The sequence below is a fragment of the Hemitrygon akajei genome, chromosome 6 (genome assembly GCF_048418815.1).
Source record: "Hemitrygon akajei chromosome 6, sHemAka1.3, whole genome shotgun sequence".
Classification (NCBI taxonomy): domain Eukaryota; kingdom Metazoa; phylum Chordata; class Chondrichthyes; order Myliobatiformes; family Dasyatidae; genus Hemitrygon; species Hemitrygon akajei.
The window spans coordinates 97,051,003-97,066,942 of record NC_133129.1 but is presented as its reverse complement, the minus strand read 5'-3'; the positions used below and the strand labels follow the sequence as shown (position 1 = coordinate 97,066,942).

Here is a 15,940-nt window from a genome sequence, read left to right as displayed (position 1 = left end):
TGAGGGTTGGTGGTTAAGGCAGATATATCAGGGAGATTTAATAGAATCTAAGGTACATGGGTGAAAGAAAAGTGAAAGATTTTGTGGGAGGGAAGGGTTAGATTGAGCTTCGGGTATATGGTGGACCGAAGGGCCTGTGCTGTTGTACTGTTCAATGTTCTTATCTCCAACATTTGAAACAAGGATTCCAGGGAATTAGGTTGATGGATTCCTCCCATGAGCCAGCAGAGGTGATGGAATGAGTGGACTCGTGTGTAGCTCCAATTCTGTGAGCGATCAGCTAGCAAACAGGTTAACCCATTTGGTTAGTTTGTTAACCCACAAATTGTCAGTGATAAAAGAAATGAAAGGTGGGGTCTCAGAAAAACATAGGGAGGTCCCTTTAGAACAGAGATGAGGAGGAATTTCTTTAGCTGGTGTGTAATGGAACTGTGGAATTTATTACCACAGACGGCTGTGGAGGCCGTCATTGTATGTATATAGGGCAGAAATTAATAGGTTATTGATTGGTAAGGGGATTAAAGGTTAAGGGGTGAAGGCAGGAGAATGGGGTTGAGAAAAATTATCAGACGTGAGTGAATGTTGGAGCAACTCAATGGGCCAAATGGCCTAATTCTACTTAAGTCTCCTATGGTCTGAAAACTTGGTGATTGGACTTCCCGTGGAGATGTGAAATCTGACTTGAAGTTTTGCTGGGGTTGGGTGGAGGCGATACCACCAAAGAGAAATGTGGGAGTTGTGTATGGCACTATAATCTCTACCACTGTAATGTTCTGTCTTGAAGCTCTTGGACCGTTCACCTGGCAATCCCGTGGATACCAGTGGGGATGTGGAGACTCCCAACATAATGCAACATAGTGCAGAAACCCAACAGAGTAAGTTCAAGTTTACTCCTGATTCAACCATACATAAACGCCCATCAATACAGTAACAAAACAGCGTTACTCCGGGGCCAAGGTGTGTGACACAGTATCAACAGTCATTTTCAGCACAAGGCACATACTATATAGCACAGTCACGCAAAATTATATAGCTTAAATCCCAGAGTGTCATGTACTGTAGATTGATGGTACAAGGATGTAGTTGGCAAGTAGAAGCCTGCAGTAGTCGGATCATCATATGCTAGCGCAGCCACAGACAAACGCAATCCAGCTGGTCTTCCACCAAGTGAACGTTGGAGGGCAGCAATGATGGGAGGGGCCAGCATGGACCCACCATCTCTCCCACACCACTTCTGATGTTTCTCCCCTGCAGCACAAGGGCCTTGTCTGTCTATAACCGAGGCCACATAACTCTCCCTCTGTTAGTCTTGCCAATGAATCAGTGAACCAGACTTGCAATATTCTACATTACCGATGTCCAATAGGGCCTTGCAATCATAAGAAAAATGTTACTCTGTTAGACTGCACACCACCCCCAGGCACTGACCCTGACGCCTTCCTGTAGCAGGCAGCAACACAGTCCATACCACGACGGGCTCCTCCGCTGTTGGGCAACCCGCTAGTGGACCTGTAGTTCCTGATGTTCTTCATAACCGGCAGTGTCTTGCAATTGTAAAAAAAATGGTGTTGTTACGATAAGGCAACAATGAATATAGAATTGTGACAGGTTTTTATAAACAAACAAAACATTTATTAAATACTGCTCCATAAAAACACCAAAAGTAAACTAACGACTAACTTAACAGGAAGTTAACTGCTATACGGCAACTCGAACAGTTCTTAAAGCAATAAATGCGAACACAGTTCTTAAGCGATAAATGCAAAAGTCCAAATGATTTACACAGTCAATTAGGAGAGACTTTCCTGAAGTAACGAAATCCTTAACAACGTGACATTACTGCTGATCCTAGCTGAAATATGCCTTGCCTGAAGGATTTACGACGAAGTAAATGGAAACTGCTTAAAGGCACAGACCTTTCCTTGGCGAATAACCCTGCTCCAGCCCTTTCTACTCTAATAGCAGAGACTATCTCGGATGCAGGTTACTATCTCTTCCGAATGAGGATTCAGTAAGGTCAATCCTGTATTATCGATGATGACACCAACTTTACTTGATCCTTCGGGTCTCTGTACTTCCATAAATCTTCACTCTCTGACTGGACTAAACTGGCAGCGTTTGCCGGCAATAACCTTTGAGACTTAAGGCAGAAAGTAAAACTCCACTTTAAAACAAAATTGCGTCATGAGACGAATACGCAGCATAATGGAGTCACTGACGAACTGACCTGCATCACAGCAAGGCTTTCCCCTTTTATACCTGTTGAAACAGGCCATCACATGACCTCTCACTGGCAGGAAAATTACATCACTCCACCATCACAAGACCATTACATCATGGTCATGTGACAGTCACAAGATACCCATGGGGTATGTAACAATGTAAAGGCCGAACAATTTCACCTTTGGTTGGACCAGGAGTGGCCGCTGTGACCATGCATCTTTCCTCTTGTCCTTTTTGGGGTGTCCTTTGGCATCTGTGCACTTCACAGTTACTCTGCCAAACCCAGCCCGAGTGTCACACTTCACAGCAATGCACTGCCACTCAATGTGCCCCTGCTGTGTGTATGTGTGTTTTGTGAATGTATTATTAACAAATCGTACAGCACAGAGGCTGTTGTATTCTTACCTGTTTTTCCAGAGCCTTCAACCCAGGTCTCCTCTTTCCCTATCATTCTAGAGCAGGGGTTCCCAACCCTTTTTTATGCCATGCCACAGCATGGAAAAGAATTCCTAGAAATCTGGTTTTCCACAAACAATTCTGTAAACAGACATGTAGTCCTTGATCTCATTTATAAGCCAATGCGGGCAAAACTCTAGACAACGCAGAGTTCACCATGCAACCGGTCAGCAATGAGACCCCCCCGCCCCTCCCTACATCACAATTGAATTTTCATTATAACAACTAATCAACTGATTGATAAGTATATGAAACCTCTTTCTACCGGGTGTTTCTAGAGGTGCAGCTTGTTATCTTCTCACTAGCAGCCACTGGACTCAGCAATGAGAAAACCACCTTTCTCAGACTCTGTACACACATACAATTATAAAGAAAGTATATTTATGAACGTTAACTTAAGCAAACCGTTATTAAAAAAATTGTAAAAAGCAAAAGGGCCCATCATAACTAAAACAGTCAAATGTGGACAAGTTGGAGCTCAAATCTTTCAAAAATTTATGTGTCCAATGTACTCACGGCACCAACTCCTATTCACTGATCACCAGTATGATTTCCCCTCTTGGACTCCATCGAATTGTGCATTCCTGTTGGAACAAATCCTATGGCCGGTTCTTTGAGTTTTTTCTCTCCATATCTGCCACCGAAAAGACCTTGACCCACCCCACTGTCCGTCACAAAACCTCTTTGTCTGACTGTCTCGAGAACTTTCTTAAATTCCACCATCCTCATTGGATGACACTACATTCCTCAACCAAATTCCAACCCCATATCTTTAACGGCAACCCAGACACTACCAGCAGAACACACTGCTTCTACAGAAAACCATTAAATAAAATATCCTACATCTTTAACAGTAAAATCTTAACCAGGACGTTACATATAAAAAAGCCAAGCATTCAGAGAGCACACCACAAATGAACAGCGCACTGATGGTGTCTCCTCGTGGTGACGAAATGTTTGTAAATGAATTGAAAACAATTGAGATGAAAACAACTCAACCCAACCATCAACCACCCAAGCCTCACATTTTCCAAGTTATTTCCAACCCTTTTCTATTCCTGATGTGTTGGGTTTTCCTGCTTATAAATTAGCCAGGTATTTGAAAATAACAGATGAATAAATTGACAGCACTCTGCAGCCATCTATGTTTTCTAAAGGAGGATGTTTCTCATTGCCAGTGATATCCCCGTGTGTGCCAGACCACTCTGGTAACTGGGAGGTGGTCAGGCCCCAGCCTATGGGACAGCTGTCAGCCACGCAGAACACCAGACCCCCAAGCAGTGCAGTGCAGAAGGTAAAGCTTGGACCCTCGGAGTCGGTCTCTGCTCAGAAATCAGGTATGTGGCAAACCAGATCCCTTAAAAATCAGGTACTTGGAAGGGCTCTGTGCTCTGTGGGAAGGTTGTTAAAGGTGTGGGCCAGTTTCTGAGTGTCTGGAGTTAAGATGACATTTGAAGATTGAAATCGCCAAGGATGAGAGTGGAAGGCAAGCGGGTGTTCAGTGCTATCTACCTGCACGTTATATGTTCCTCTGCCCCCTCTTCCCCCTTCTCCCCCACCACTGTGTCCACTACTCTGCAGATTCTTATGTTCATACACATTCGAATAGCCAGTAAGTAAACTTGATGAATGCTAGTTTGCGAATACCAGATTTTCTGAGTTACAGAACAGGACAGACTTTAATCTGATCCCAACTATAATTCAACAATGCAGCTGTCTCCAAATTGTTAAATAGCTGCTCCGTCCTCTTCCTCTGCAGGTTTTGCCAACGGAGTGCTGTCACCTAAGGAGGTCGGGGAGCTCTCGAGACTGCTGAGCCTGTACAACAGTAACTCGGATCACCCAGCACCTTCTGTGGATGAGCTTTTCACCTATCTGAGGCATGTCCAGGCTAACAGGTTAGTCCAGTAGAGAGGGATACATGCACGCACAAAATCAATGAGGGTGTTTCTCATGTTACTGAAGCTGCAGACCTAAAAATTGCCATTCCATTACTGGGTTAGTGGCGGGATTCTCAGCAGTGTGGAGAAACAGAGGGATGTCAGGATCCACATCCATAGATCCCTCTAATTGCGATGTAAGTTGATAGGCTGGTTAGGAAGACGTATGGTGTGTTGGCCTTCATTTGCTGGGGGAAATGAGTTCAGAAACCGCCGTGTAATGTTGCAGCTCTATAAAATCCTGGTTAGATTGCATTTGGAGTATGGTGTTCTGTTCTGGTCGCCTCATTATAGGAAGGATGTGGAAGCTTTAGGGAGAGTACAGAGGAGATTCACCAGGATGCTGTCTGGATTGGAAAGCATGCTGGCTGCACCATTTCTCCCAGGGTTCATTTGTTCATTATGTGCTGTTTTGTATGACTTGGGCGATCATGGTCTTTCCATGATCATGATTGTTCTTAGCAGATTTTTCTACAGAAGTGGTTTGCCATCGCCTTCTTCTGGGCAGTGTCTTTATAAGGCAGGTGACCCCAGCAGTCTTCAGAGGCTATCTACCTGGTGTCAGTGGTTGCATAACCAGGACTTGTGATCTGCACCATCTGCTCATATGACCATCCACTACCTGCTCCCATGGTTTCCTGTGACCCTGATCAGGACTAAGCAGGTGTTATTACCTTGTTCAGGGGTGACCTGCAGACTAGCAGAGGCAAATAGCACCTTATACCTCCTTTGGTAGAGATCTATCTCCACACTGTCACTCATTTCCCCAGGATAGTAATGGCTAATATTAGAGGGCATACTTCTAAGGTGATTGGAGGAAAGTATAAGGGGATGACAGAAGTAATTTTTTTTTTAACAGAGAGTGGTGAATGTGCTGCCATGCACGGTGGTAGAGACAGAGACATTTAAGAGTCTTAGATGGGCTCATGGATGTAAAAAAAAACAATAGACGTCTGTGTGGGAGAGAAGGGTTAGTTTGATCTTGGAGTAGGTTAAGAGGTTGGTACAATGTCGGGGGCCAAAGGGCTCTGCTGTACTGTTCTTTGTTCTATCAAAATAAGAATTTGCTGTAAAGTTAGCACATTTTACAGAATTAAAGCTGATTCTGACATGTCCTGGGTGGTGGGGATTCTTAATAATTTTTATTCTCCTTAATAATTCACCCTCCTTGAAGATGCCTTGGATACTACGGAGGCTAGTGCCCATGATGGAGCTAAGTTTACAGCTCTCTGCAGCTTACTTTGATTTTGTACAGTAGCAACCCCCACCCCATACCAGACAGTGATGTAACAAGTCAGAATGCTCTCCACAGTACATTTGTAGAAGTTTTCAAGTGTTTTAGTTGACAAACCAAATCTCCTCAAACTCCTAATGAAATATTGGCACTGTCTTGCCTTCTTTATAGCTGCATTGATATGCTGGGACCAGGTTAGGTCCTCAGATATATTGACACCCAGGAACTTGAAACTGCTCACTCTCTCTACTTCGGATCCCTCTTTGAGGACTGGTTTGTGTTCCCTTGTCTTATCCTTCCTGAAGTCCATAATCAGAGCAAGGTTGTTGCTGTGAAACCACACAGCGAAGTAATATATCTTGCTCCTGTATGTCCTTTTGTCATTGTTTGAAATTCTGCCAGCAATGGTTGTATCATCAGCAAATTTATAGATGCTATTTGAACTATGCCTAGCCACACAGTCATGGGTATAGAGAGAGTAGAACTGGGGGCTAAGCAACATCCCTGTGGAGATGTTGTTTCCAATTCACACATATTGTGGTCTTCCAGTTAGGAAGTGGAGGATCCATTTGCAGAGGGAGGTACAGAGGCCTAGATTCTGTAGCTTTATAATGAGGACTGTAGGAATGATGGTGTTAAATGCTGAGCTATAGTCAACAAACAGGATTCTGACATGGGTATTTGCATTGTCCAAGTGATCCAAGGCAGAGCAATTTAGGTGTATTGGTTAATTATTGTCATGTGTACCGAGTTGCAGCAAAAATCTTTCTTTTTAAATCTTTTTATTAGTTTTCAAACAAACATGAGAAGAAAAACAGCAAATACAGAGAGCTTAGAGTACATAATTAATAAGTCTAAAATACAAATACAAACAGTTAATAACCCAAATATAATAACCTCCCAAACTTGTAGTGTGTTACAAAAAATGGAAAAATGTAAAAAAAACAATTTTAAAAAAAACTAACCTAACCGACATGGGCTATTGTATCATATCAAATGTACACAGTAGTGTCAATAACTCCACACCTTTATCCAAATAATTAGATGATAAGAAAAAAGTTCGGGAAAGGTCAGTTTAACTCGTATGAAAATGTTGAATAAATGGTCTCCAAGTTTCTTCAAATTTAACCGAAGGGTCCAAAATGACACTTCTAATTTTTTCTAAACTCAAACAAGTAATAGTTTGGGAAAGCCATTGAAATGTAGTTGGGGGATTAATTCCTTTCCAGTTCAGTAAAATAGATCTTCTAGCCATTAGTGTGGCAAATGCAATTATCTGCCGAGCTGAGGGGGATAAACAACTGTTATCCACCATTGGTAATAATAATAGGGGGGTAAAAATTGCAGTAATAGGATGAAGTTGCAAGTTAATACTCAAAAATGTTGAAATGATACCAAAAATATCTTTCCAGTATTTTTGCAAGCAAGGGCAAGACCAAAACATGTGAGTCAATGAGGCAACTTCAGAGTGACATCTGTCACAGATTGGATTAACATGAGAATAAAATCAAGCAAGTTTGTCCTTGGACATATGCGCCCTATGTACCACCTTGAATTGTATTAGGGCATGTTTGGCACAAATAGAAGAGGAGTTAACTAACTGTAAGATTTTCTCCCATTGCTCTATAGGTAAAGGACATTGAAGTTCTTTTTCCCATTCATTCTTAATTTTTATCTGACATCCCTGGTTGTGTTTTCATGATCATATTATAAATGACCCTTCTGATAGGGATTTAAACCTAGAATTTTTTCCGTAAAATCAACTAGGCATGAATTTGGAAAGGACTGTAACATATTCAAAAAATTTCTAATTCGTAAGTATCTAAAAAAAATGGGCTCTAGACAAATTATATTTATTGGACAGCTGTTCAAAGGACATAAAACAATTATCTGAAAATAAATCACGAAAACATGTTATAACTCTCATTTTCCACAGCACAAAGGCTTGGTCCATAAGAGAGGGCTGAAAAAGAAAGTTAGATATAATAGGGCTTGATAAAATGAACTTATTCAGACCAAAAAAATTACAGAATTGAAACCATATTCATAATGTATATTTAACTATAGGGTTAGTCATTTGTTTATTCATTTTAGACAGGACAAAGGGAAGCAAAGATCCTAAGATAGAGAACAATGAAAAGCCTTGTACAGATTTACACTCCAAATTTACCCATTGTGGGCTTTGTATTGCCGCCGATTCCTGTGTCCAAAATATTAAATAACGATGTTAACTGCCCAGTAGTAAAACCTTAAGTTTGGCAAAAATCTTTGGTATGCTTGGCATCAAGATGGGTCACACCATACATAATTATATTGAGGAGATATAAAAAGAAACAGAGTGCCAAATGTAGTGACACAGTTACAGGGAAAATACAGTGCAGGCAGACAGATAAAGCACAAGGGCTACGATGAAGTAGCTAGGGAGTTCATCTTTTCTTATTCAGAATCTGTTAACAGTGGGGTCAAAGCTGTCCTTGAGCCTGGTGATACATGCTCTCAATCTTCTGGCTGATGGAAGAGGGAAGAAGAGAGAATAACCGTAGTGGGAGGTGAGCATAAGATATTGGAGCAGAACTAGGCCATTTGGCCCATCAGACCACTCCTTCATTCCATTGTAGATAGCAATGGCAGAATGGGCAAGCAATTAAAATGCCATGGGGCTGGGAGTTGAAGTGAGGAACAGTGAAACTGTACAAACCATTTACTAGACTGCTGATGGGGAATTGTGCACAATCCCGATATCCTGACCTTGCTCACAGAATCGTTATGTCATATTGGGGGGTTGTTTGGTGCCTCGTCCATTCCAGCGCATTGCAGAGACTCCTAGTCGAGTCTCCCCCCCCCCCCCCCCGTAGACCCAACACTTTCTTCAGAACCCTAGAAATTCTTTTCTCTCCCTGTTGAGAGCACCTTCACCTGAAGGACTGCAGTGGTTCAAAGAAATGATTCACCATCACCCTGTCAAGGGGCAGTTAATGATAGTCAATACATGCTGGGCTTGCAGGATCTCAAGAAATGACCAGAGTTCTCAGGAATCGCACGCAAAATGCTGCAGGAGCTCAGCAGCTCAGGCAGCGTCTATGGAGGGGGAATAATCAAACAATGTTTTGGGATCAGATCCTCCATTAAGACTGGAAAAGAAGGGGGCAGAAGCCAAAATACGATTGTGGGAGAGGAGGAAGGAGATTTCTTAAGGCCTATTCCCTCTCAGCCTCTCTCATCATCCCCTCTCCCCCACCTACCCACATTCCTCCTCTGTTCTAACCTGTCACCTGCCAGCTTGTACTGCTTCCCCTGCCCCACCTTATTCTTTTCCCTCTCCAGTCCTGCTAAAGGGACTTGGCCAGAAACAGTAACTGTTTATTCCCCTCTGTAAATGTTGCCTGATCTGCTGAGTTTCTGAGCATGCTGTGTGTGTTGCTCAAGATTTTCACCATCTGCAGAATCTCTTGTGTTTATACTAAAGTGTCCTGTTCTGTAAAGCACTACTTGACTTTGTCATTTTAAACTGTCTTCCAGGTAAAAACTGCATCCTCTATCTCTTCCCACTACTCCTATTCGCCTATCTTAAACCCATTAGAAGACTGTACATCAACTTCCAGTCATCCCTTCAGACTCTGAGGAGAGCAACCCTCTTATGTTTAACCTTGTAGCTGTCATCCCTCTTGTCCCGATCTGTTCTTGTACTGCCCCTGCACCCTTTACATACTTCCCGTTGCACCGCTGCCCTTTAGGGCAGCAATGAAGGTCCTCCATTTCTGTGTGTCTGGCCACTCAGATAGTTTCATGACTGTTTTGTTTTTGTTGGTCAGGGTTATTAGTCCTGAGCTGAACCCCTGAGCCTAGAGGACCTGTGGACTACTCTTAGTCTGGCCTGTAACCTTTGACCTGTTTGGCATTGGCAATGGTGAATTTACCAAGACCCAAAGTGTAAAACCTTGACTCCAGCCAACATGTAGCTCTCTGGGTTATTGAGACACACAAGCCTCCAAAGCATGACAAGGTTGGAGGACCTGCAGTGCCTTTATCTAATCTGGTTACTAGAATTGGATGCAACACCTCACCAGTGGCCTAACCGAAGTCTTGTAACAATTTCCTGCAGCATTGTCTCTGTAACACTATATTCTGCAATTTGCTACTGCTTTTCTCTTATAGTACCTCGATGTACTGATGAGCCGAATTTATCTGTGTGGATGGCATGCAAAACCTGAGCAGGAACTTCTTCACTCAGAGAGTGGTACGAATGTGGAACCAGCTGCCAGTGGAAATAGTGGATGTGGATTTGATTTCAACTTTTAAAAGTTTGGATGGGAGGGGTAGGGATGGATATGGTTCAGGTTTGGGATGGTTGGACTAGGCAGAAAATAATTTTGGAATGGACTGGAAGGCCGAAGGACCTGTTTCTATACTGTAGTGTTCTATGACACTAAACCATACTGTACCTCAGCACATGTGACAATAATAACCAACTACCATATTCAGGCAGTATCTATGGAAACAGAAACCGTTATCATTTCAAAAAGAAAATTGCTTTATAAATTTATTTATTTATTGAGATACGACACAGAATAGGCCCTTCAAAGCTAGCCATGCCCCCAATCCCCCAGTTTAATCCTAGCCTAATCATGGGACAATTTACAATGGCCAATTAACCTACCAACCTGTAGGCCTTCGGACTGAGAGAGAACCCAGAGAAAACGTACAAACTCCTTACAGGTAGCAGCAGGAAATGAACGCGCGTTGCTGGTACCATAAAATTGTGCTAGCCACTATGCTACCGTGCTGCCCTTTTTCTCTCTTCTGATGAAATGTCCCGGACCTTAAAAGTTTACTAGTTCTCTCTCTGCAGATTTTTCCTGATCTGCTGAGTGTTTCCAGCACCTGCAGTAATTTTGATTTTTGTTCAGTGTAACTTCACTCCCTTTCTACTCTGGGCCTAGGTTTATGAATACTGTGATAGGGTCAGGAGGGCAGGGATGGTGAGTGAACGGAACAAGGTGCTGAAGACTAGTGATGGTCTGGGGGCAGGGGGACGAGGTGTAAGTAGGTAGAAACTGATGCTGTTGTGAAGGTGGTGGGACAGTTCTAGTGAACCTAGGCTCAATCCTGACCTGCATTTTGCACATCTGTGGAGTTTGCACTGTCTCCCTGTAGCTTCTAGGGTTTCCCCTGGCTCTCCCTTTTCCTCCCACATCTATGGTGTTGGTGGGCTCTAAATAGTGCCCTAGTGTGTGGCCGAGGAGTGGGGTCTGTTGGGTGGGTGAGGAGATGAGCGGGGAAGATAAATAGGGGTTAGTGTATATAGTGCTTGAAGGCTGGCACAGATTCTGTGGGTTGAATGGCCATTTTGTGTGGTGTATGTCTGAAAAGAAGGACTTCTGAAATCAGCAAAAGAGCAAATAAAACTGAGTGCTGGATATTTACGATGCAAGACTTGAATAGTTGATTTCAGTGTGGAGGCTGGAAGGCTGTTATGTAGCCAAGTCTGAGGGTAAGGTGCTCCAAAAGCAAAATCCTACAGATGCTGGAAATCAGTACTAAAAGGCCAGGTAAGGCCAGGTGATGACAATTCAGAAAGAAGGTCATCGACCTGGAAAGGAATCACACAGCATGAAAGCAGCCCTTCGGCCCAGCTGGTCCATGCTGACTACCGTGCCCGTCCATGCTAGTCCATTTTGCCCATGATTGGCTCTGTAAACCAGGGGATCCCAACTGAGGTTCAGGGACCCCTTGGTTGTTGCTGTTGTTCCTTTTCACACCTTGTGACACATGGGCAGCATTTTTGCCGTTTCCATAGCAACTTGACTGTTTTATATGAGGCTGAGTTGCTAACTCGACCCTCAGTCCAGCACAAATGGAAAGCGTGCAAGGAGCCAGCTGGATTCAGTCTTGGAACCAAAGACCGGTGTTGATGCCACTACATCAAAGGCCGGCAATGGTGAGGGTTCATGGCATAAAAAAGGTTGGGAATCCCTGCTTTAAACTTTTCCTATGTATTACCTGGCCAAGTTTTTTTTTTAACAGAACACTGATAGCAAGTGAGGACCTTGCACAGCAATGCTTTGAAGTAGTGCTGAAGGTGGAAGACAGAGATCAAAATATATATACCTTGTTCATCATTTCAAATTTAGAGTCATGGAGCATGGGGACAGGCCGTTTGGCCCCGCAGGTCCATGCTAGTTGTGATGCACAGACCAATCTACCCCATAAACCCATTAATCCCCTCTTGTACACATACTGCTCTAGATGGCTCTTAATTGGGTTGCACTTCTCTGCATTGAATGTCTGTGTGTTTCACCGGCCAGTCTGTTTCTCTGTGTACCCTCTCCCTGCCTCTTCCCCCCCCCCCCCCACCACCATGTCGCTTACACACCCTCAGATCCAGCAATGGGCGTGAGTGAACTGATTGTCCAGTTTTTGTGTTTCAGGCCTACGGTACCAGAGGGTCTAGCTTCCACTGCTCTGAGGAACCAGGATCAGAAGTTAAACCCAACAGCAAAGAAAGAGGTGAGTTCCTGAAGCTCAGGCTGTGGTAAAAGTCTGATTGTTTGGAAGTTGCAATGGTTTGATATGTGGTCAGCTCAATGGTTTGGACCATGTGCTGGGGGGGGAAGGTGCAGAATATAAACAGCATAAAGAGAGAGATTAGCTTTATTTGTCACATGTGCATCAAAACATACAGTGAATTGCATTGTTTTGCATCAATGACTAACACAGTCCAAGGATGTGCTGGGGGCAGCCCACAAGTGTTGCCTTGCTTCCAGCACAAACATAGCACCCATATAACTCGGAATGTGGGAGGAAACTGGAGCACCTAGAGGAAACCTGCATCATCATGGGGAGAATGTACGCTCTCTCGCTCTCTCACTCACACACCCCTGTGTAAAAGTCTTTGGCACATGTATTTAGGGTGCCTGAGACTTTTTCACAGTACTGTGTTTGTCAATGTGGAGCAGAGAGCAAGTTTGTAAATCTGATGGAAGCAAAGGATGTTGGGAATGACGAAGGTGGAATGTTGCAGGAAGCGTGTGGGACTGGTGACAGAGAAGGACTGCCGGATTGGGGTGCAGACACACCCAGCCCTGAGACACCAGGCAAGGTCAGTTGAGTCAAACAGTTAGTTTATTGATCATTTCAGAATGTCTCTGGTGCTTTCTGCTCCATCCCCTCTCCCTTCCCCTTTTCCCAACCATGATTCCCCTCTCCCTTCCCCCTTCCCACTCTTTGAGACCCATATCAGAGTTGGAGTTATCATCACTCACATCTGTCATGAAACTTGTTTTTTTTTTTTTGCAACAGCAACACAGTGTAATACATAAAATTACTACAGTACTGTGCAAAAGTCTTAGGCCCCCTAACTATATATAGTTAGGGAGGAAAAGGACAGTTAAAGTTTCCATTTGAAGCACTGTGTCAAGACTCATTTCCATCAGCAGGTTGTTTGTTTTTTGAGATTCCAGAGTTTGCAGCTTCTTGTGTTTAACCCTGGTATAACAGCTACAAAAGAGGTGAATGTAAACACTTAGTGTGGGCCAGTAGAGTTGCTAGACCTGTTCGATAATCACTGGTACATAGTGCAGACAGTTAGGTCAATGGAATGCTTTAGATATTTGAATGCAAAGTCATACATCACAGAAACAAATCCTGCAACACAGATATTGCTGGGAAACTCCGCAGCTAATTCAGGCACGCCAATTTGGTGTGTCACCAAAGACTCCAGCAAGATGTGCATTCTGACTGATTGTAACCCCGCCTGGTCACAAGAGTCTGCAGAGGTTTGTGCGCTCAGCCAACTCCGTCATTGGCATAGTCCTCCCCACCGTCAGGAGATGCCTTGAGAAGGCATTATCTATCACTAACAATCCTCAACATCTGAGACATCATCTCTTCTCATTGATACCATAAGGGAGGAAGTGCTGGAGCCTGAATTCCCATATTCGATATTTTCCCCTCAACTATTTCTGAATTGTCTATGAACACTACCTCACTATTCCTCTTTTGGTCTAGTTATCTATTAATTTTTTATTGCAATATATTTTTTGTTTTGTACAATACCTCAAAACAACAGATTTCATGACTAAGTCAGTGATAATAAACCTGATTTTGATTCAGTTGTGAAGGAGAATTAACAGTCAACATTTTGGGTTGAGACCCTTCATCAGATTTTCTAGTCCAGTCCTGATGAAGGGTCTTGACCCTCCATTTTGCTGCCTGACATGGTGAATTCCTCCAGCATTTTTAATGTTCCTCCAGAACTTCAGGATCTGCAGCCTCAGGTCTCTCCCCTTTTCCCAATTCATCTGTGCCATATAAAATGTCTGTTTAAGCTCGTCCCATTTGCCTCATATCTCTCTAAACTTTTCCTATCTATGTACCTGTCTGAGTACCATATAAATGTTACTAATTTACCTGCCTCAACCACATCCTCTGGTAGCTCATTCCAGATACCCACCAACCTCGGTGAAGTTGCCCGCCTGATCCCACCTCACCTGTCAGCCTACACCTATCCCCCCTCGATTTTGTTTCCCTTTCCCTTTGGGGGCTAAAACAGTGCACACTCATGACTAAATATCTCTTATAAGATTACCCCTCAGATGCAAGGAATTAAGTGCTAGTCTGTCCACCTTCTCCCTATAATCTTGTCAGCATGCTTGTAAATCTTGATGCCTTTTCCCTGGCACACCTTTATCCATTTCCTGATAGTTATTTGTGAAGGGCTCATTGATAGAGCAAGTGATTGCAGGCCGGATGTAAGAACTCAGAATTCTAAAGCTGTGGATAATTTTCTCCAGTGTTATCCTGGTGGTTGGTGTTCAATTCAGGTTCAAGTTTGTTGTCATTCAACTATACACATGTATACAACTAAACAAAACGGACTTCCGGTAAGATGGCGATTGCTTAGCTGCTCCGAACTTTTGTTCCGTTACTGTCGCTACCTTTGCACTAAATGTCTCCATTTTATAAAGCTTAGATAGGAATTATTTCGGTATCTCTTACTTGCCTGTGAATATATCTAACCTACAATGTCTAGCAAGAGTTCTAAATCCGGGAGAAAAGAAACTACGACCTCGTCGGACGTGACGATGGAGGCGCTTGCAAATCTCCAAGACGAAATCTTAAAGGAAATTAAAACCGCTTTCAAACAGTTAAAAGACAAACTGGATCGGATCAACGATAAAGTGGACAAACATGCTGAACACTTATCTCACATCGATTCGACTTCTGAAGCTTTAGAAAGTCGGGTTCGATACTTGGAGACTCTCTGTTCCAGCTTAGAGGAAAAATCTAATAAACTTCTTTCCAAAATGGTGGATCTCGAAAATCGCAGCAGACGCTGCAACATCAGAATTCTGGGATTACCAGAGGCAACTGAGAAGGGGTCAACCGTGAAGTTTTTCGCCGAGTTTCTCTGTGAGATATTTGGGAAGGATCTGCTTCCAAACCCGCCCGAGCTCGAACGGGCACACAGAGTTAACGTCCCCCCCGGAATTCTGGGCACCCATCCGCGACCAGTAATCTTGTGCTTCCATCAATACCAGGTAAAACACAGTCTGATTGTGGAGGCACGTCGCAGAGGCTCTTTTTCTTTCCAGGATACAACCATTCGCTTTGTGGAAGATTTTGCACCCCAGACCTTAAAGATGCGCGCTGAGTATAAAGGCGTAATGAAAGTGCTTTTTGATCGTGGTTTCAAACCTTCCTTTCGTAATCTTGCTGACCTAAGAATCAAGTCTAATACCAGGGAATTCAAGTGGTTCAAATCAGCGAGGGAAGCCGAAGCGTTTGTGGCAAGTCTTCCGGCTATCCAGTCATCTTAGGAATCTGATCAGACTTCCTAAAATGGTGGATAAGTACTCCTCGTAGTAAAATTACTTTCTCTGGACTCGGAATTCACTTGAATCACTCAGACATTATTCTCTGAAACTCTAAAGGCTGTTGACAATCTCTCCCGGGATTTGGTGTGTGTGTAATCTATTTTCACCTCTGTATAACTTTACCTACAGAGTTCTACAACTAAATCTAACTTGTTTTGGAGGTTTGAAGTCTTTAGTGAAGGCCTCCCTGTTTGTCGGTTCACAGTTCAACT

At 43.4% G+C, this 15,940-nt stretch overlaps 1 protein-coding gene across 5 annotated transcripts in view; it reads left to right on the top strand.

Annotated features, from left to right (window-relative positions):
• cntrob (centrobin, centrosomal BRCA2 interacting protein) overlaps window positions 1–15,940 on the top strand; it is a 93,939-nt gene that overhangs the window by 69,274 nt on the left and 8,725 nt on the right. For 3 of the 5 annotated variants that reach the window (XM_073048956.1, XM_073048954.1, XM_073048955.1), the window contains exons 16-20: window positions 785–875; window positions 3,858–4,016; window positions 4,439–4,577; window positions 12,282–12,360; window positions 12,875–12,952. In XM_073048956.1, the coding sequence (XP_072905057.1) occupies window positions 785–875; window positions 3,858–4,016; window positions 4,439–4,577; window positions 12,282–12,360; window positions 12,875–12,952 (546 nt within the window). Of the gene's footprint in view, window positions 1–784; window positions 876–3,857; window positions 4,017–4,438; window positions 4,578–12,281; window positions 12,361–12,874; window positions 12,953–14,884; window positions 14,940–15,940 lie in introns of those variants that run through there. The other 2 variants (XM_073048959.1, XM_073048958.1) reach the window with 2 other exon arrangements.